The sequence below is a fragment of the Panthera leo genome, chromosome A1, assembly GCF_018350215.1.
Source record: "Panthera leo isolate Ple1 chromosome A1, P.leo_Ple1_pat1.1, whole genome shotgun sequence".
NCBI classification, from domain to species: domain Eukaryota; kingdom Metazoa; phylum Chordata; class Mammalia; order Carnivora; family Felidae; genus Panthera; species Panthera leo.
The window spans coordinates 135643569-135665711 of record NC_056679.1 but is presented as its reverse complement, the minus strand read 5'-3'; the positions used below and the strand labels follow the sequence as shown (position 1 = coordinate 135665711).

The 22143-nt window shown below is 41.3% G+C and overlaps 1 protein-coding gene across 1 annotated transcript; it reads right to left on the bottom strand.

The window, feature by feature from the left end:
* Positions 1–2050: 2050 nt before the first annotated feature.
* On the bottom strand, positions 2051–10361 carry CCNB1 (cyclin B1). Its single transcript, XM_042940448.1, has 9 exons — positions 10188–10361; positions 9398–9568; positions 9148–9300; positions 6314–6496; positions 4673–4831; positions 4217–4453; positions 3354–3494; positions 2620–2730; positions 2051–2223 (listed from the first exon to the last, which is right to left on the bottom strand). Exons 1-9 carry the CDS (start codon positions 10206–10208, stop codon positions 2116–2118), a joined length of 1284 nt encoding a protein of 427 aa, XP_042796382.1. The 5' UTR covers positions 10209–10361; the 3' UTR covers positions 2051–2115.
* Between the last annotated feature and the right edge of the window lie 11782 nt (positions 10362–22143).

Sequence of the window (22143 nt, the reverse complement as noted above, 5' to 3'; positions counted from 1 at the left end):
CACTTAACTCTAAACAGAAATAAAAGAAAAAAATCTAAAACATAAACACTACCTAAAGCCTAACAGCAAAAACAGTAAATAAAAATACTTAGATGCCTAATCCAGGAACAAAATAGAGGCCTGGGATCTGTTTATTATGATTATTTTGGAGATTCTAATACAATAAATACCATAAGCACTGAAAAAAAAATCTGTAGATTTAAGGCCTAGAGAAATCCATTAAAACAAATTGAGTAAAAAATCAAACCAAAACAAAAAACACAAATTGAATAAAAAAACTGATGTCAGTTGGGTAAGCAAACTACAACTAGCAATAAAATTAGTAGGAAATAGATTGTATTCACAGTAGTGACAAAACCCCCACAAAACCAGCAATAAACTTGACAATACAAGTGCAGTAATTATAGAACTAAAATTCTAACATTCCATTGGAGGGCATGCAACAGATCTTGGAGAAAAACGCTTCTGGATGGGAAGACATGATGTATACTCAAAACCTCAAAGAAGCTTCTCGGTAACTGGACATAACTTTCTGTTATGTTTGAAACTGCCCCCAAATATCTGAGAAATAGTGCTTGCTTCACCTTACCAGATAATATAATAGTTTTACACTTATCACAGGAAAAAAGATTAAGAAATAGATGGGAATTGTTTCAATTCAGCTGGACAAGGATAATCTTGATCATGTGATACTGGCCTAAGTGGGCACCCATCTGGAAGAGTCTTACTTTATGCCATATACAGAAAGTTTATTGAGGGATTATAGATATAAATGGGGAAAACTCCAAATTTTACATGTTTACTGTTCTGAGATGGAGTAGATCTTAAGACTGAAAATCCAAAAGCAACTGTAGAAAACAAGATTTGACAATATAAAAACTTCAGTGTCTGCATGGCAAAAGAGCATAAACAATCAAAAGACAAATGACAAAATGGAAAAACCTTACATATCGATAAGTAATCAACAAAAATTTATTCAACCTAGCCATCAGAATTAAAAATTAGGACAGCAAACAACTTAGATTATTTCTTGCCAAATTCACAGAAACTGGAGAATCATTATCTTCGGTTATGGCAAGGAAGCAGAGAAATCCAGCACTTTTGTACATTGCTGATGACACTTGAGAGTCATCTGGCAGCACCTGCCAAAACTTAGAATGCACATACCTAGAGAACCCAGAGTACAAAAAGGAAAGCATGGTATTTAATGATCAACAGGTTTATCTGTAGGAGCAAAGAGGAAAAGCAATCTGAAGATCAACAGAATGGATAACCTATACTTTATCCATACTATGGAATGGAAATGCCCACATACAGGTAAGGCCTATACATGTTAAAAGGAATTGCTTATATATAGAATGATTCCATTTCTTAGAAATCCCCCTAACAACTTATTTATAAGCATATTTGTACTTATAGAATCAAAGAAGGATACACCCCAAACTGTTGTTGGTGCCTTCAGGTGGATAGGATTGAGCTGTAAGAATAGGGGGTGGGGAGTAAATTAACTTTTTTTTAGATACTTTTATGTGTTTTGAGGATCTGCTTTTATTTGATCAACCAAGAAAGTGAAAAAGTATAGAATATAAAGTTCTTATTTTTGCAAATAAAAAAGTTGATAGTTTAAGAAATAGTGGTAGAAGTAAAAACTACTTAGAATTATGGCAGAAACCACCAGAAGAAACAGAAAACAGGAGGACTAGGGGTAAGGTGGCAGATCTTTGACAGAATAAGGCAGCATATTCTCCAAGATAATTGGGCTTACATGCAGTATGCCCTAGAGAACAGCTTTGAATGCCTTCATGACCATAGTAATTCATACAAGAATGCAAAGCCAGGTACATAAAACAAACACCACACAAGTAACAATTATATATATGTGCTGGGTCCCAATAAACTGAAAGCACTTTTTATATTCCCCATCGTATCTTTAACAGACCTTTTTGGTTACCCTTGAGTAGGAAGTAGCCACATTCAAATGAGTTAAGGTGTCAGAAATAAAAAGGACCACAAACTTTATTAAAAGTAAGTAAACGTAACATATAATATATACAGATGACACATGGTGCCAATTTTATTTGTAGTTATTATAGTACTCCAACTCAAGTTTACAAGTTACACCTTTGCCACAGCCTTGGCTAAATCTTGAACTAGTGCAGAATTTAGTTGTGCTAGAGTGCTGATCTTAGCATGCTTAGATGTGGCATACTTGTTCTTGATAGTCTGGAAGACAAAAGCATAATAATTAATGAAGGGAAAAAGGAAAACATTGTGAGACCCGATAGTACAGACAGTCACTTAAAATAATTCCAAGGGCACTTGGGTGGCTCAGTTGGTTAAGCGCCTCGGTTTTGGCTCAGGTCACGGATCTCAGAATTCGTGGGAGAGAGCCCTGGGTTGGGCTCCACACCGTTGCCAGCGTGGAGTCTGCTTGGCGTTCTCTCTCTCCCTCCCCCTCATTCTCTTGGTGTTCTCTCTCTCTCAAGTATTAATACACTTAAAACAATAACATTATTTAAAAAAAAATCAACTCCTTGAAAATAAACTATTCATTTACAGACTTGAAGTCTTAAGTATTTTCACTTGTCCTCCCAACACCTTACAATGCCCCTGACTTACCATGTGCTTTGTAAGCCCACGATTCACCATGACTATATTCTTAGCCAGGTGTTGCATAACATTTAGAAGGGATTCTTCAGTGTATGACAGGTAATGCTGTAAAGTTGGTGTCTATGGCAACAAAAGTTAATGTTAGAAATGCTCATGAAGAATGGTTCTCAGAAAATTTCTTTAAGGTAGTCAAGAGTAGGGGGTAGGAAGAGGGATTCTGGAGGACTGATTATAACTGAAATTTAAGATAAATTTAAGATGGCTTCTTCCCCAAATACTCTTCTTTCATGCTTCTCCAGGACCCTGTACTTATTAAACCTATTATACACTAATGTGCTCAAACCGAATTAAACTTCTTTAATTGCCGACTAGTGTACCCTCCAAAGCTGGGCTCCAAATTGTTTGACACCAACATTCGCATGCCTAATACTACTCCTAAGGCCTAGGGTAGCACATGGCACATAGGAGAAATATGTGTAGAATCAGGGAGTATGATGGACTTCTAGCATGTCATTTGACCTGCCTGAGAGTCTTCATCTGTGTAAGGTGAAATTAGGTAACGAAGTGGGAATATCTTATGAACACATAGTAAACAAGATAACATTTTTAATCATTCTCTCAGTCGATGCTCTATTTTTAGAAATCATTTGAATTGTCCTTTAATGAAAACAGTCCAGTATTAGCGCAAACATCACTTAAAATTTAAAAGCTTCGGGTAATGTAAGTCTGCAGGAAGAGCTTACCCATTCACCATTGTCGAGAATTTTTAGTGCTAGGCAAAAAGCTCCTGCTGCAATCTGAGAAGGAGGAAAGTGCACCATATCGTAATCCAGCATAGTTAGCTCCATCAGGTATTTGGCCAAAGTATGTTGCTCAACATCAACCTGAAACAAAACCCACAGGTCTCTGAGCTTTTGTCAGAATTCTGTCATGGCAATAACCAGTATACCCTTAACTATAATTACAAGTATTTGTCTATAGGGGCGCCTGGGTGGCTCAGTCGGTTAAGCGTCCGACTTCAGCTCAGGTCACGATCTCGCGGTCCGCGAGTTCGAGCCCCGCGTCGGGCTCTGGGCTGATGGCTCAGAGCCTGGAGCCTGCTTCCGATTCTGTGTCTCCCTCTCTCTCTGCCCCTCCCCCATTCATGCTCTGTCTCTCTCTGTCTCAAAAATAAATAAAACGTTAAAAAAAAACAAAAAAAAACCCTCTCAAATGCTGGGGTGCCTGGGTGGCTAGGTCGGTTGAGCATCTGACTTCGGGTCAGGTCATCATCTCACAGTTTGTGAGATCAAGCCCTACGGCGGGCTCTGTGCTGACAGTTGGGAGCTTGGAGCCTGCTTCCGATTGTGTCTCCCTCTCTCTCTCTGCCCCTCCCCCACTCATGCTATATCTCTCTCAAAAATAAACATTGAAAAAATTTTTTTAAACTGTCAAATTCAACTACCCATGGAAAGCCTCAATGAAAACATTAATACATAGCCTGACTGGAAATAAATAACATCTTGATGTCTTCCTCATGTAGAGTTATAAGTCAGGTGAATCAGATCTTTTTGATTAGCAATATTTCATTATGTCCCATACTAAAGATTATCCAAGAAATCTGTACCTCTCCAATCTTAGATGCTCTCCGAAGGAAATGCAGGGGTAGAGGGCGGCCCAGACCAAAATTTAAAGATCTTAGAATCTTCATTTCCATCTGTCTGATTTGGTGCTTGGTGTAAGTGTTGTCAGTCACAAAGGCAAAGTCACCAATTTCTGGAGGGTACATTTCTTCGTATTTACTTGCAATAAACATGGCAGTGACACCAACCAGCTGCAGCATCTTCTTGGGTACACAATTATTCTGCAATGGGAAATTCCAACCTGATGAACAACTAATATGTACTTGAAAAAAAAGAGACAACATAGCTATGAAGGGAACATGGGAAAAAACATTCTAATAGCAAAATCTCAATTAATGACACTCTACCCCACAAGACAGATGTTAGCCGGAGAAGTTTGTTTCTTAGGACTCAGCTAGAACCCTGGAATGGAGAACCCTCAGGTACTGAATTATGCTCACCTGCATGAACCGATCAATAATGGAAACAGTCATGTACATGGTCTCCTGCAGTAACCTGAATTTCATTTGAACCTGTACTAGCCAGTCAATTAGGATGGCTCTCATGTTTCCAGTGACTTCACGACCCAGTAGGTATTTTGGTCTTACTGCTTGCTCTTCCTGCAAAAGAATGCTGATTATCCTTTAGAAGCAAGACTCCCTGTGACATTTCTGATCAGAAATATTAGTCATCACAGAATAGTAATGGAGCATTTAGAATCTCTAACAGGTGTCAACTTAATTCTTCATACTGTCATTACAAACAGCTCTATCACTGAGGAAGAAAGCAAACATTAAATAGGGCAGTTTGACAGGTTTTTCATATTGGCAGATCTCACTAAGTTCAACTTACCATCACTGTTACCTGCCCACACTCTGCAACCACTTCAACCCCAAGATATCTTGCCATCATCTCAGATCTTTTCACTTAAGACTATAAACCCAGAACCTGAGCTTTATGAAGTAGAGAAAAATAGCACCAGCTATTTTCCAGATCAGCTGGAACCTATATGCTACCACTCTCCTGCTGTAGGATTTAAACCCTCAACACACCATAGGTAAAAAGAATGAACCATCAAGGACCAACGCATACATCTGCTAAACCCACCCCACCAAAGTTAGAAAACTTTAAAAAGGGAGATGAAACCCAAAGTGGAAGCCTGGTCCTGGCAAGGAAGTCTTCTTACAGAACAATTGTATAGAAAATCTTTTGGATGCCCAGAAGAACCAGACAAGAGAGAAAAGATGTTAAATGGTGCTGAAAGAAGAGAATGCCTTATAAACACACAACTGGGCAAATGTGGTTGTTTGCTTTTTTGTTAGCACACAGAATGCTTCCTTGTTTTGGCGGGCAGGAGGAGCAGATGGCATACGCCACTAATATGAAGTTTCAGAAGTGATATGAAATGGAAGAAAACCAAAAACTTTTTTATTGTACTCTCAGACACAGAAAAATTTCCCTGGTGTTACATGCACATCAGCCACAAGGACCCAAAGTGCCTTGAGTTGCTGGTGGTTATAGTTTTTCGGCATATTCTCCATTATGGCCTACCTCCTGCCTCTAATCCTCAAACACAGAGCCTGGGAATTGCCCATCCTTAACCTATGGACATTCATTAGGGTTCTGGGGGCACCTGGGTGGCTGAGTTGGTTAAGCATCTGACTTTGGCTCAGGTCATGATCTCGTGGTTCATTGAGTTTGAGGCCTGCATCAGGCTCTAGGCTGACAGCTCAGAGCCTGAAGCCTGCTACAGATTCTATGTCTCCCTCTCTCTCTGCCCCTCCCCAGCTTGCACTCTCTTTCTTAAAAATAAACATCAAATTTTTTTTTTTTTGAAAAAGAGGAAAAAAAAAAAAAGCATTCGGGCAGTACCCAGTGTCACTTTGAATTTTCTCTGTCCAAAATGGCAAACAAAAGATATCCTTGGTGTGTCTGGGGACTTGATTTTTGGCACCCCACGAAGAAGAATTTCCAAGTGGCATCTGTTAAGCATCTGTTAAGGCTACTTACATCCTGCTCGAATTCTTGTAAACAAAGTAAAATATCTTTAATAAAGCTAAGCACCATTTAGAAAAAACAAATATTCTGGAAGTAATACAGACCTCAAGTTGTCTCAGATAAGCATAAATATCTTTCACATATTCACTACAAAGGTTTGGATCAGCTCCATCTTCTGCATCCACATCGTTCACTGCAAGAATTACATCAGAGAAAGCCTGACACAGATATTCTTCTGCAGGGGCACATCCAGACGTTTCCATTGGGCTTGGAGACGGAGTATCAACCTTGAAATAGAGAAACCTTTTGAAATAATAGCAAAGAGAAGCATACCATCTGGGAATGAAGGCCCAACTATTGGTACCAATTCAACAGACCAACTGCTAAAGAGACATATAATTCACAATTCATTTCCTTAAAGGAAAATTAGTTTCTTTTCAAATTTATTCAGTTTCTCTTTAGGACATGATTAATACAAAAGTGAAATGCCCAAACAGAATGAGCCACTTTGAAATCAGTAGAACCTCGACACGAATGGGTAAAACAGAGAAAAAGCAAACAAAATCACATGTTAGACTTTCTTCTAAAGGAAATGAGTAAATAACAAATCTGTTTATCAGTGTCATGTGAAGTCAATCCAAATGAATGAGTCTTTTGTCTTCATTTCAAAACATGGACTGCTTCTCACTGCCCAGGAAAACACAATGTCTGTCCTGCCTACCAAGGACTAACAGTTCATTCGTTATCATTAACCATTTCCTTCAAGCTCCAGTTTCCCCTTTGTTCAAACATTCATTGATCATGTTCTTCTAGTCAAGCCCTGTGCAAGACATGGTCTTTACAGTGTCCTCAAAGGGATTTGAATCTATCTATCTATCTATTTTTTAATTTATTTTTTAATGTTTATTTCTGAGACAGAGACAGAGCATGAGTGGGGGAGGGGAAGAGAGAGAGGGAGACACAGAATCCCAAGCAGGCTCCAGGCTCAGAGCTGTCAGCACAGAGCCCGACAAGGGGCTTGAACTCACAAACTGTGAGATAATGACCTGAGCCGAAGTCGATCACTCAAGTGGCTGAGCCACCCAGGCACCTGTTTGAACTGTTTTGAAAGATGAAAAGATTACTAGCTAAAAGAGTGTGAGGGTAGGAAAAGCCTTTTTTAAATAAGTGGGACAGCAAAGACCATCAGTATGGGACTTTCAAGGAAACCACACAGTTGGTATGACTGTACATGCTATAGGTTTCATGTGTCATGTCCAGAATGTTAATACTAAAGCAACAGCCTCAGATCTCCCACCCTTAGATATAAGGGGCTAGGCTGAATGACTTTTACAGATCATTTTCTCAACTGGTTTTAACTACTTTGTTTTGTTTGTATGTATGTATGTATGTATGTATGTATGTATGCAATTTTTTATTTAGGAGTGGAGCCTGTGCTTGATCCCACCACCCTGGCAGATCCTAGGACCTGAGCAGAAATCAAGAGTGGGATGCTCAATTGACTGAACCACCCAGGGGCACCTACTTTTTGTTTTTTAATTTAAAGATGCCATTGTAGGGGCACCTGGGTGGCTCAGTCTGTTAAGCATCCGACTTTGGCTCAGGTCATCTCCAGTTTATGGGTTCGAGCCCCACATCAAGCCCTGTACTCTCAGTGCAGAGCCTGCTTGGGATTCACTGTCTCTCTCTCTCTCTCTCTCTGCCCCTACCCTGCTCTCTCTCATGTGCTGTCTCAAAATAAACACTGAAAAAAAAAAGTATTCTTATAAAATTAGAGCTTCATTAAATGCAGTTCATTGTAAATTCAGCAAAGCCCCTTTTAGGTGCCCTGTTTCTCCTTCAAAGGAGTGGATATATTTACATGACTGATGTTTAGTTAAGTTCTTAATTTTAGTTTTTGAGGCCAAATGTTAACTCATTTTATCTACTCTGAAAATCTACATTTTCTTTCTGCTTTACACTTTTATATATTCCAGTGTTACAGGCTTATTAATTATTCAGTGGCCACATTAGGGAGTAAAAGGATTCAAGATCATCTGTTTCAGTCAATAAATTCTGGTCAGATGGCTTGTACCAAAGACAGTAAAATCTTTGATCCATGCACATATGATAAATCAATACCATTAATAAAGAGCGGGAGGGGCTCCTGGGTGTCTCAGTCTCTTAAGCTTCCAATGACTCTCGATTTTGGCTCAGGTCATGATCTCATGGTTCGAGGGTTTGACCCCGCAGTGGGCTCCACATTGAAAGCATGGAGCCTGCTTGGGATTCTCTCTCCCTCTCTCTGCCCCTTTGAGAGAACTTTCTCTTTCAAATAAACTTAAAATAAATAAATAAATAAATAAATAAATAAATAAATAAATAAATAAATAAATAAAAGAGGGGGGAGGCAGTATAACAAAAACGATTTAGAGCCTAGGTTTTGAAGCCAGATGGCCTGGGTTTAAGTCCATATGTGTGATCAGATGTGTGACTCTAGAAAATTTACCTAATACTTCTCTAAGCCATTATCTAAAAAGTAGAGGTAGGAATACAAGTAAGAGAGTCAATACAAAGATTGGGTGAGTTATGGGGCGCCTGGGTGGCTCAGTTGGTTAAGCGTCTGACTTTGGTTCAGGTCATGATCTCTGGGTTTGTGGGTTTGAGCTCCGCATCGGGCTTTGTGCTGACAGCTCAGAGCCCAGAGCCTGCTTCGGATTCTGTGTCTCCCCCTCTCTCTGCCTCTCCCTTGCTCACACACACTCTCTCTCTCTCAAAAATAAATAAACATTAAAAAAAAAAAAAATTAAAGATTGGGGGAGTTAAATGTATTTGAAGTGCAGAGGCTACCTCCTGCTAAGCACTCTATAAATGTTACTATTATTACTATTTGTTCAAACACTGATTCCACGTTATTATTAAATGAGGGAAAGAAACAACCAAATCAAAGTAAGTTTACCAAAATAGGCTCCGGAGAAAGCTTTTCTTCTTTAACAGGCTGATGTTCTGGCTCTGGTTCTGGCACAGGTACAGACACAGGCTCGGGTGCTTTGTCCAGAGGTTTTGGTATTTTTTTAGCAATAACTTTTCCAGGAGCCAAAGTTTTTGCTTCCTGTGGATGAAAGAAGAAAATGAACTGTTTCTGCATCAAGGGTCACAGCTGTAAGGTGGACTCTTACAGAGAAGTTAGATCAGGAAGAGATAGTTACCTTTTTCAGAGGCAATTTGGCTTGTGGCTGTTCACTGACTTTGTTACCAATGTCTCCGAGGGCTGTTCTTGGCCTCAGTCCCGGCTTGGAGGCTGCAACAGTGGCCAGAGGCACGCGCTTTGCGCCTGCCATACTGATCTTTGCCTTATTTTCAACATTAACTTTCGTGTTCTGAAAGAAGCAAGACCACTTTCAGAGCTGGCCCAATCAGAGCGGAGTAAGTCAAGGGTCAATTAAGGTGGGGCAAGAGAGAGGCTCTCAGGACAAAAGTTGGCTGTAAAAAAAAAAGGGGTTCCCAAGGAAAACCGGGGTTCCAGGATCTACCCTTCGGTTGTGACATGTCAATTTCTTCCTAGAACCTCTTCACTCATCTATTCAGGGGTTGTCGGTTTAGTCCCGGCCGACCCTAAAATTCCACGAATTTACATTTGAAAGAAAATAAAAAAGCCTGCAATTGCAGGCATTTTCTCTCCGGGAAGGGGGTTATGAGGTTGGTGGGTGTCGGCTCTGGGGCCCTCTATCACATTTTAAAAGAGGTTTCCTGTGGACCCTCCATCGCCCTCCCCACTCGCGGCAAGCATTTATCCAAGGCTGGTCCAGTTCTCTTCCTCTCTTCGTCGGTCCACCTAACTCCCCTACCAAGCCAGGGGCCCACCGATCCCCCCCGCCCCGTCCTCCTCCCCAAATCGCTGCCCTGGTCCGCTCGAGAGCCTCCGGCAGGCGACAGAGGATGCGAGGACACGCAGCAAGCCAGGAAGGCCGCGTTTGTTCATCGTCCGCAGCAGCTCACCCTGGTGACCCGGAGCGCCATGGCTTCCTCTTCACCAGGCAGCAGCTCAACGGAGAGAAGCAGAGCACGGGAGCCACCGAAGAGCTGGGGACCTGAGCGCACCGCAGACCAACAGTCGTTCCTCCGCAGCACGCCGGGAGGAGCAGTACCCAGCCTCAGGTTTAAACCCCGCACTGCTCCCTCCTCATTGGTCTGTTCGTGGCACTCGCTCCCTTCCCATTGGCGGCTGCCTGTTCCTCCGAGAATGCGTTTCCTGGGCGATCCCGCGGAGATGTTCGAGAGGGGGCGGGGCCAGGCCTCTGCTCTCCGGCAGCTGTGCTGCCACCTGGAGAGGCGAGCAGGCAGTGTGCCGCCGGCCTGGAGCGGAGACCTTGAGCGCAGCGGGAGCTCGCACAGGGAGTGGCTGGTGGTCTCTGAAAAGTGCCAGTGGGGCAGCAAGAGTTGGAGAAACTGAGAAGCAGTTATGGCTCTAATCTTGCTTATTGTTACACACTTTCCTCTTCTGCAGTGGACTGTAGCAGGAAAGGCTTTAAAATACATTCTTTAATTTGATTTGAATATCTTTCATTTGTTTTCATTCCTGGGGTGGAGGAACTGAAGCTCAGAGAGGGTTTGGGTGACTTTCCCAGGATCACAAAATGAATTACGTGGGAACGAAACTTTGGCTATTTTTTGGATCCCTGAAGTTTCCACAGCACAAATTGTATGTTAAGAATATTGTCACCTTCGGGGCGCCTGGGTGACTCAGTCCGTTTACCGACCGACTTCGGCTCAGGTCAGGATCCCACGGTTCGTGGGTTCGAACCCCCGCCCCCGTCAGGCTCTGTGCTGGCCGCTCGGAGCCTGGCCCCTGCTTTGGAGTCTGTGTCTCCCTCTCGCTCTGCTCCTCCCCCACTCACTCACTCTCTCTCTCAAAAATAAGTAAACATTAAAAAGAATATTGTCAGCTTTTTAACCCGCCAGATTACTTTAATCCAATTGCTTCCCAAAGCCAATCTTTTATTTTAGCTTTTTATTTGAAAATGATTTCAAATTTAGGAAAGTTGCAAACAAAATTATTACAAAGAACATATATACCTTTTGCCCAGATTCAAGTACCCTTAACATATTACTTCATTTGCTTTATCATTTATTTTTCTCTCTTTCTATATAAATCTCTATGTCTCACTGTATATAAAAATTTTCTTCCTGGGGCACCTGGGTGGCTGGCTCAGCTGGTTAAGCCTCTGACTCTTGATTTCGGCTCAGGTCATGATCTGGGGATTTGCAAAATCGACCTTGCTGTCAGCACAGAGCCTTCTTCGGATTCTCTCTTCCTCTCTCTACCCCTCTCCTGCCTGCAGTCTCTCTCTCTCTCTCTCTCTCTCTCTCTGTCTCAAAATTAATAAACTCTATGAAAAATTTGTTTCTTCCTGAAACATTGGATGGTAAGTTATACATACTTACAGCCCTTTATCCCTTAATTCTTTGGTGTGCATTTCCTAAGAAAAAAGGATATTCTCATATATAACCACAATACAGTTATCAATTTCATAAGTATACTGTTTTTAATGTTTATTTTTAGAGAGAGAGTGCACATGTGCATGAACATGAGCAGGTGAAGAGCACAGAGAGAGGGAGAGAGAGAATCCCAAGCAGGCTCAGAGCTATCAGCACAAAGCCTATCTCAAGGCTCAATCTCATGAACCTGAGATCATGAACTGAGCCAAAATCAAGTGTCAGCAGCTTAATCAACTGAGGTGCCCCATAAGTTTACTTTATTACAATATTAAATGCAACCTAGTTTATATTCCAGATTTGTCAGTTGATCTAATAATGTCACTTACAGCATCTTCCCTCCTCCAGTAGAGGATGCAGTCTAGAGCCAGATGTTGCATTTAGCTTCCTTTAATTTGGAACAGTTCCCACAGCTTTTCCTACAATGCATAGGACAGCTCCCACCCTCCCAAACACATAAACAAATAATTATCCAGCCCAAAATGTCAATAGTCTGGTAGAGCCACAGTTGAGAAATCTTGCCAACTCTGTACATACCTATAGACTCATTCAATATGCTAGTTTTGTTTTCTTTTTTTTGTTTTTTGTTTTTTGTTTTTGCTTAATTAGCATTAAGTACCATGGATCACCTCCTTTCTTTACAATAGTTAAAAATGTGTGTGTCTTTCTCCTAAGTGAACTAACTATACAGTGTGAAGTCAATGAACTCAATGTTCTCTCCTCTGGCCAAGTTAATAGGGCTGACTACATACCAGGCCCTGTTCTAAGTGCTAGGAATATATCTCTGAACAAAACAGAGAAGATCCTCATTCTCACAAACCTTATATTCCAGTAAGAGGGAGATAGAAAGAGAAAGAGAGAGAGACAGATAGAGAGAGAGAGGGAGAGAGAGAGAGAGAACAGGTAAATAAGTAAACAAAGTGAAAAAAAGAAAAGTCAGATACTACTAAGTGCTAGGCAGAGAATGAAAAGAAAGTGATATAAATAGAGTAACTTGGTAGCTACCTTGGACTTGGTAGTCAGGGATGGTCTGAGAAGGTGACATAATTCCTAGGTTAAGGTGAGGTTTAAATGACAAGAAGGAGAACATTCCAGATAGAGGAAATAGCCTTTTAAATACCCAGGGATAGCAATGAATTTGTCATATTCAGAAAAGCATGTAGCTAGAGTATAGGGGATAGAGTGAAAATGAGATTGAAGAAATTAGAAAGAATAAAATTACACAAGTCTTTGTAAAGCAAGGTAAAGAGTCTGGGCTATGTAAATGCAGTGCAAGCTTTTGGAGGGTTTCAAGCCAAACTGTGGCATAATCCATCTTTCAGAAAGATTACCTTAGTTACTGTGGAGATAATGTATGTGGGTGGGGAGGAGGAGGGAAGCAGGAGGAAGGAAAAGAAGAGCCAGAGGAGCCATTAAGAAACTATTGTAGGAGGGGCGCTTGGGTGGCTCAGTCAGATAAGCATGCAACTCTTGATCTCAGGGTGGTGAGTTCAAGCCAGTATTGGGCTCTGGGCTGGCAGCTCAGAGCCTGGAGCTCAGAGCCTGGAGCCTGGAGCTCAGAGCCTGGAGCCTGGAGCCTGCTTTGGATTCTGTGTCTCCCTCTCTTTCTGACCCTCCCCCACTTGCACTCTGTCTCCCTCTCAAAAATAAAAATAAAACATTAAAAAAATCTATTAAAAAAAAAAAAAGACTATTGCTGTGTCTTGATGATTTACATACTTGGGAGTGAGAGAAAATGGAGTCAAGGGTAATTCCCAGGGGCGCCTGGCTGGCTCAGTCAGATAAGCATGCGACTCTTGATCTCAGGGTCTTGAGTTCAAGCCCCACATTGGATGTAGAGATTACTTAATGAATAAAACTTTAAATAATAATAAGTAAAGTGTAACTCCCAGGTTTTGACCTGAGTAACTGAAACAGAAAGACTAAGAGAGGAGCAGCTTTTAATGGGTGGCAGGTTGTGAGTAGGAGATCAAGAATTCTGCTACATTTGGAATGCTTAAAGGTATGGGGGAGGAGAGGTCCACTAGGCAGAGCCCAGGGAGGGAGCTTAAGTCTTCTTTGGCTGTAAATGGTATTTAAATCCTAACACAGGTCATCCAGAGGAGGAATGTAAAGAAGCCTAGATGCCAAGAGCAAGCCCTGGGGCACTCCATATTTAAAATTGAACCAAATGGGAGAAGTCTGTTAAGAAAATTGGGCAATAAGATCAGAGAGGTTGGAGATCAGTGTTGTCTCAGAAAACAGAAGGCGATGGTTCACTGAGGGAATATGACATGAGGGTTTAACATGACAGACTGAATATACATAGTCACTGTTTCTCCCTGAAGACAGTAAAACACGTAACTCTCAAGGATAGGTGAGGAGACAATAATGCCAACATTTTGGAAGCAGGAAAGCAAATCAAAAAGTGGTAATGGAAGTACCAGAGAGCCCAAGAAAGTTGAAATCTAAGCTAGTGGTGGAAAACCAAGAAGCAAACTGAATCTTGCTATAGGCTCCGGCAGGTTTCAGGAATGGGGAGTACCAGGAGCCTATGAAAGTGGTGGTGTAGGTGGAGCTGAAACAGAATTAGTTGATTCCCTCCTACACGTTTGAGTGCAGTGAGAGCACAGCGTCTTTCTGGTCCCAGCTGACTGGAAGTTTATGTTTGGAGAGGCTGAACTAAAGGAACTCTGGATTCAGGTGCTGGGCAAGTTGAGAGAGGATGAAGTAAAATTCTCCACACCAAATGGCGAGACCTCCAATTCCTTTCTTCCACTCAGTCCCCTAAATGCAGGTAGCTGAACTTATACCCTCCAAAATGAGATAAGGCCTTGCCTCTCTGGGGAGTGGACCTGCCCAAGAGAAAAGAAAAATCTCAAAAATATTGATGGGTAGACTACCCAAAGAAATGGCTGGGTCACCCTGAAAGTGATGCTCATTACTTGACATGCTGGCATGCTGACACAGAGCTTCTAGTCAATTTTAGTGTTTTACTCTTAATCATTAATATACAGGGGCGCCTGAATGGCTCAGTTGGTTAAGCATCCAACTTTGGCTCAGGTCATTATCTCACTGTTTGTGAGTTTGAGCCCTGCATCAGGCTGTCTGCTGTCAGTACACAGCCTGCTACAGATCCTCTGTTCTCCTCTCTCTCTGCCCCTCCCCCACTCACACACATGTGCAGGTGTGCTCTCCCTCAAAAATAAATAAACATTTAAATAACAAACAAACTGGGGTGCCTGGGTGGCTCAGTTCAGTTAAATGTTGGACTCCAGCTCAGGTCATGATCTCACAACTTGTGGGTTCGAGCCCCACATTGGGCTCTGTGCTGAGAGCGTGGAACCTGCTTTGAATCCTCTCTCTCCCTCTCTCTCTGCCCCTCCTCTGTGCTCTCTCTCTCTCTCTCTGAAAAACAAATAAGTATAAAAAAATAAAATAAGAGACAAATAAGTAAACAAAAAAAAACTATTAATAGCCAGCCACTGAGCACCAGACATTTGAGGACATGCTCCAACTTGAAAGAAAGAGACCAAAACAAACAAAAAGAAACTTCAAATGAACAAGCAATTCAAGTAGAAAGCTAAAAAATAAAAAAAAGTTACCACCCATATCATAAGAAAAATAAAAATAATGCATCCACAAGTAAGTTTATAAGACAGCACTGCAAGCTTAAAAATACGACAGCAAAAATTAAAAATGCAATAGGTTTGAAAGAGAAAGTCACAGAAATTTCCCAGGAAAAAAAGGATAAAAAGACAAAGAGATGGACTATAGAAAAGAAAAGAAAATTAGAGGATCATTCCACAAGGTCTAATATACAACTAATAGTTCCAGAAAAATAAACCAGAGAAAATTCACAGAGGATACTGTTAAATAAACAATACAAGAAAACTTCCCAGGACCAAAGAACATAGTTTCATGAATTCACATCTGATCACTCTGCAAAATAAATGAACAAAACACTGATCCCATAACACGCTGTGCTGGCATATAACATTAAGAATAAAGGGAAGAGGGGTGCTGGGTGGCTCAGTCGGTTAAGTGTCCGACTCGACGTCAGCTCAGGTCAGGATCTCACGGTCTGTGAGTTGGAGCCCTGCGTCAGGCTCTGTGCTGACAGCTCAGAGCCTGGAGCCTGAGCAGCTCAGAGCCTGCTTCGGATTCTGTGTCTCCCTCTTTTTCTGCCCCTCCGCTGCTCGGGCTCTGTCGCTCTCTCTCTCAAGAATAAACAAACACTAAAAAAAATTTTAAGTTTATGGTTTTTTTAAAGTAATTTCTATGCCCAACATGGGGCTCAAATCCACGACCCTGAGATCAGGAGTCACACGTTCCTCCGATGAGTCAGACAGGTGCCTCCAAAGCCTAATTTCAGTCCTTGTAGTAACTTTAGTTACTGTGCTGAGTTAAGGGATGCCAAGAAGGCTGAGGCAGATAAAAGGGAATGAACAAGAGGAAGGGCCAAAGAGGCGTGAGGGAGAATGAGAGCCTGTGCTAGTCCTGGAAACTGAAGTCAGGCTTCTCTTCTGCAGTCCACTACCGGTGTGATCTGACTTGCTCTACACAGTAGTCAGTCTTTGTGGAGTGAGTAGTCTAGTAAAGCTGTGTAGCCTGAGGCTCTGAGACTGTGGCTAAGTAACCTGGGGGCTGGTCCAGAGCAGAAGCTTTACAGCACAAGTTACGTCTTGCAATGGTGCCCAGCTGAACTCTACAATCAGCTGTTGGGTAGAGTCAGAGGTGGGGAGTAGATGAAAGGTGCCACTGATCCTGCAAAAACTCTGTGATGCTCCTGAGGAAGCTGAAGCTCAGAGTTTAAGCCGCTTTGTCATGTGGCCAGGATGAGGACAAGTCTAGTTCAAAATCATCGTGAATTCCACTGATTTTTCCTATTAACAATGTATGCCTTCTTCTCCATAAAGGTTTTTCTAATCTCCCAGGAGAGTTTTCTTTCTCTTCTGAACTCAGAGCGATATTTCCTTCGTCTTTTTCCCAACATCGATCTCTTCTTTCTCATATATATATATAGATATCTATATCTATATCTATCTCTATCTCTATATATATATATATCTATATATATAAAACAGAGAGAGAACATCAAGCAGGAGCTGCACTGTCAGCGCAGCGCAGAGCCTGACTTGGGGCTTGAACTCACGAGCGCAGAAATCATGACTTGAGCTGAAACCAAGAGTCAATGCTTAATCGACTGAGTCACCCAGACACCCCTCATTCACTTATTTTTATATGCTCAGTAACTATTGCTTTACTGTAAGGACAGAGGCCCTATCAGACCTCTTTGCGTCATCCACTCTGCTTTATACATATTAGGCCATTAATGCATCTTTTATCTAAATAGGTAGGTGCCTTTAACAAAAAAGTTCCCGCACTTTAATTTAGAACAATTGCCTTGGGGCACCTGAGTGGCTCAGTTGGTTAAGTGACCGACTTTGGCTCAGGTCATGATGGCTCGTGAGTGAGAGCCCTGCGATGGGTTCTGTGCTGACAGCTCAGAGTCTGGAGTCTGGGAGTTCCGATTCTGGGTCTCTGCCTCTCTCTGCTCCCTTCCCCCCTCCTCTTCCACACTCCCTGATCCTGCCCCCATCTGCTCACGATCAAGCTTCTCTCTCTCTCAAAAATATACATTAAAAAAATTATATAAAAAAATAGAACTATTGCCCTCGGGCGCCCGGGTGTCTCAGTAGGTTAAGCATTCAACTCTTGATTTGGGCTCAGGTCATGATCTCAGGGTTTGAATTTGAGCCCCGGGTCAGGTTCTGTGCCGGCAGTGTGGATCTCCTTGGGATCCTCCCTCTCCCTCTCTCTGTGCCCCTTCCCTGCTTTCACTCTCTCTCTCCCAAAGTAAATAAATAAACCTTAAAAGAAAATAAAAAATAAATAGAACTATTGCCTTAATTTCATAGGAATGAAAGGGATAATCTTATGTTCACTGGACCCAAACCCCATCATTTTACATCTGAGAACAAGTGACCAGCCCTTAGATCACAGCTGTGGTGATTCCTAGGCCAGTGTCCAGCCCACTGTATCAACTTGCGGCCTTTCAGATTAGGCATTCCTATCTTGCTTCTATGGAAAATCAAAGCAAACCCAAATGGGACACTCCACTTGAAAAGTATGTATCATTTAGCTAACGTTTTTCACAGGGCTAGACAATAACGCCCCCATAGGATTCCCTAGAGGTCTATGGTTAACTTGTACTCTGGTATTCAAGTACCCTCAGCACCCTCCTCTTAAACCTTCTAATCACAGGCCTAAGAATTTCATACGCGAAAGCCACGATTATGCAAAACTGAAATACTAATGGGTTTACGCAGTTCACTCTGATGGAATTAAGCCCCTTGCCGTCTTATTTCCACCAGTTCTTTTTTTTTTTAATTTTTTTTAACGTTTTATTTATTTTTGAGACAGAGAGAGGCAGAGCATGAACGGGGGAGGGGCAGAGAGAGAGGGAGACACAGAATCGGAAGCAGGCTCCAGGCTCTGAGCCATCAGCCCAGAGCCCGACGCGGGGCTCGAACTCACGGACTGCGAGATCGTGACCTGAGCTGAAGTCGGACGCTTAACCGACTGAGCCACCCAGGCGTCCCTCCACCAGTTCTTTAGATCTGTCAAATGCCACCTCCTTCAGCTAAAAGTGACCTCTCCATACTGAATTTTGCCACTCTCTTATGGCACTAAATCTCTCCAAATCTTGAATTTTAGTTATTTTCATCTTATCTTCTCTGCTGTAACGAGTGTGTTGAAGAAAGGGTTTGTGTCTGATTTTTTTTTTTTTTTTTTTTTTTTTTTTTACTTTAAATGGCAAACTTACAAATATGAGGCAATGAACATGTCACATAGTTCAAATCACCATCCTCTCTCACTGGGGCTTGGGCAAAAGCCTTCTAACTCTCAAGGTTGCAGTGTCACTCTCTCACGCTGATCCTCTTGAAACTTATCAGCTCAGTAAGTCCCTTCCTCCAAGCCCTCTACAGCTTTCCATGTCCTGACCACACCACCTGCCTGATTTGCTTTCACACTGGTTTTCCTGCTCTTCTTCTAGCGTGTTAAGCACCTCCTGCCCCAGATGCCTTGCATTTGATGCTCAGTCTAGAACCCACTGGGTATTGGTAGAATAGTCTAGAATTCTAGATATTGTTTGCCTCCTTACTTAAATCAGGTTCTCCGGTTTGCTTCCACGGAGATCCTCTTTGGCCATTCTCCAGCACCATGTTACTCTCTATCCTTGTGTTGTGCTCCAGTGGAGTGTCAGTCCTGAAACCAGAGTGCCTGGTTTGAAAAGTTGACTTTACCACTTACTAGGTGTATGACTTGGGGCAAGCTAAATTAACCTTTTCCTGCCTTAGTTTCCTCATCAAGAAAATGGGGGTTATTCTGTATTTGTTGCTTGGAACATTGCCCATCTGATACACAATAAGGGGCCAATAAGTTATTGCTTTTCTCACCTATCACAAACTATTCTTCACATATTAGTCTGTCTCGATTAGAAAGTCAGCTCCATTAGGGCAGGACTTTGTTTCACTTATGACTTTATCCCTATAGCCATGTCTTGGTAAGAAGGACTCCCACAAATTCTTGTTGAGTATGAATGAATTTACTGAATGTTTAAAAAGCCATAAACCATTGAATTTATTATTTTCTTATGTTTCCCCGTAACTAGGTGAGTATTAACATTGATAGATCTGTGTACTATACTTTGTTGCAGGGGGAAATCTCCTTGGTCTTTAAATTCAAGTGGAAAATGGCAATAAAGTGGAACAAAATGTACCTGAAAAAAATCTTCTCCACCAGCCTGCATTATTGAACTAGATCAGTTAAAGCAAACTTAGTATATGATAACACCAGAGTATGAGAAAAAAAATGCAGAGATTATGTAAACAGTTTATACAGTGCCTAGCATATAGTAGCTTCTAAATGAATACTCACTAGCAAATTATAGGTACACTTAAAAAAGTGCAATAATATAGAAGTTATAATTAAAGGATTTTGCCAATTATATACACCTATGTTAGATCTAGATATAGAACATTTCCATTACTTCAAAAAGGTGCCCCTTGCCCCTTTTTCAATAAATTCTGTCTCCCCAAGACAACCATGTGGTAGGCAGAATGAGCCACTCTCCTTTAAGATGTCCTTGCTGGGGCACCTGAGTGGCTCAGTTGGTTAAGTGTCTGACTCTTGGTTTCAGCTCAGGTCAGGATCTCATGGTTGTGAGATCCAGCCTGGTGTTGGGCTCTGTGCTGGGCATGGAGCCTGCTTAAGTTTCTCTCTCTCCCTTTTCCTCTGCTCCTCCTTTGCTCATGCTCCCTTGCTCTCTCTCAAATAAATAAATAAATAAATAAATAAATAAATAAATTAAAGAAACTTCCTTGCCCTAATGCCTACAACCTGAGAATATGAACATACCTTTGAATATGTTTCATGGATGGGCCTGGTGTAACCACATGAGTCCTTAGAAGTAGAAGAGAAAGGCAGAAAAACAGGTCAGAGAAAGATACAACAGTAGGAGAGGAAATGAGAGATTTGAGGTGAGGAGCATATGACCCATGGTACTAGGTTTGGAGATGGAGGAAGCCAAGGAATGCAGGTGGCCTCTAGAAGCTGGGATACCAACAAAGAAACAGGGACCTCAGTCCTACAATTACAAGCACCGAATTCAGTCAACAATCTGAATGAGCAAGGAAATAGATTCTCCCAGATGCTCTTGGATTTCATATACAGGTAATCATAAAGTAAGAACTCTTTTGAATCTGGCTTCTTTCACTTGACATAATGTTTTTGATATTTACCTACATTTTTAGAACAGTAATTTTTTTTTTAACTGCTCAGTACTGTTCTACTATGAATATACCTCAGTTTATTTATCCATCTTCTTGTTGACGGCTATTTGGGTTGTTTCTGGTATTTGGATATCATGACTAGGTACATTCTTATACAAGTCTTTTTGTGGACACACCTTTCCATTTCTCGGGTAAATTGGGTAAATACCCAGGAACAGAATTGCTGGGTCACAGGGGAGATATATGTTTAACTTTAAAAGAAATTGGCAAACAGTTCTCCAAAGCGGCTGCATGTTTCATGTTCCCTCCCACTTGCCTCGAGTGAGCTCACTGAACTGAGCACTTAAAATCTGTGTATTTCATTGTGTACCTAAGTGTACCTCAACAAATATATCAGAAAAGAAAAATATGTAACAGAACACTGTATTTCTATATGCAGACAATATAATATTATCCGTCTCAGAAACGGTACTGTGGATACAAGGAACAAGTAAGTCATAGAATAAATTCGATTAAAAAAATACAACTTTACCATTTTAATTTTATTATACATTATTTACTAGAAAATTTTCCTTCTGAAAGGTCACTCTGAAAAATGAACACTAGTGGTTTTATAATCGAATTCAGTTTAGCATCTATATATAATCTCTACATATTTAACTTGCACATGAATTAAGGCTGTAAGAAATGTTTGCCCCCAAATTCTTAAATTTTTAAGAATTTTATTGTCTTAAAATTCTTTTTTTTAACTGTTAGAATTCTTATTAGGTGAGATTTATTTATTTATTTGTTTGTTTACTTATAATATCTATGCCCAACATGGGGCTCAAATTAACCACCCTGAGGTCAAGAGTCACATGCCCTACAAACTGAGCCAGCCAGGCACCCCTGGTCTTAAAATATTTTAAGACCTCTAACATTGCTGATTGAACGGTAAGCTGTCACAATCTCTATGGAGTACAACTTAGTAATATTTTTCACATTTATACAAGCTCTAAACCCTTTGACTTTGAACTCCTGCATGTTGGAATACATTCTACATATTTACTTGCTCATATGCACAATATTCATGCAAAGCTACTCATATCAGCAGTCTGTAATAGCAAAACATCTGAACCAATCTAAAAAAATGCAGGGTTGCTAAATCACAGGTTGCTACACAGCTGAGGAAAAAAGTGGGGATGCTACTTAATGCTTCAAGTATGGAATAATTTCTAAGGGAAAAATAATACATACATATATTTGCACATTCATAAGGTATTTGGAAGGATATACTAGAAACAGAAAAGTGTGGTAATTTCTTTTTTTTTTTTTTTTTTTTTTATATTTATTTATTTTTGAGAGAGCAAGAGAGCAAGCCAGCCAGGGAGGGGAAGAGGAGGGAGACAGAATCCTAAGCAGGCTCTGCATCTCTGGGCTGTCAGCACAGATCCCAGCGCGGGGCTTGAACTCATGAACTGTGAGATCATGACCTGAGCCAAAACCAAGAGTCGGACGCTTAACCAACTGTGTCACCCAGGTGCCCCAAGTGTGGTAATTTCTAGAGAGGAGGGAGAGCTGTGTATCTGAGTGACAGGTGTGAAGCTTTTTGCCATTCACTCTTTAATTTTGAACAATGTGACCATTAACTAGTAAAAACAAACATCTCTGCATTAAAATTTTAGGGGAGAATGATAATCTAA

Bases quoted from the DNA above. Each gene is read 5' to 3' on its own strand.
- CCNB1 (XM_042940448.1), bottom strand. From the start codon at position 10,208: ATGGCGCTCCGGGTCACCAGG. The intron at 9,301-9,397 runs GTAACTATCTCT...TTTCATCCACAG, and splicing joins CCAAATTGCCTCTGAAAAAG to GAAGCAAAAACTTTGGCTCC. The intron at 4,454-4,672 runs GTGAGCATAATT...TTCCCATTGCAG, and splicing joins TTATTGATCGGTTCATGCAG to AATAATTGTGTACCCAAGAA.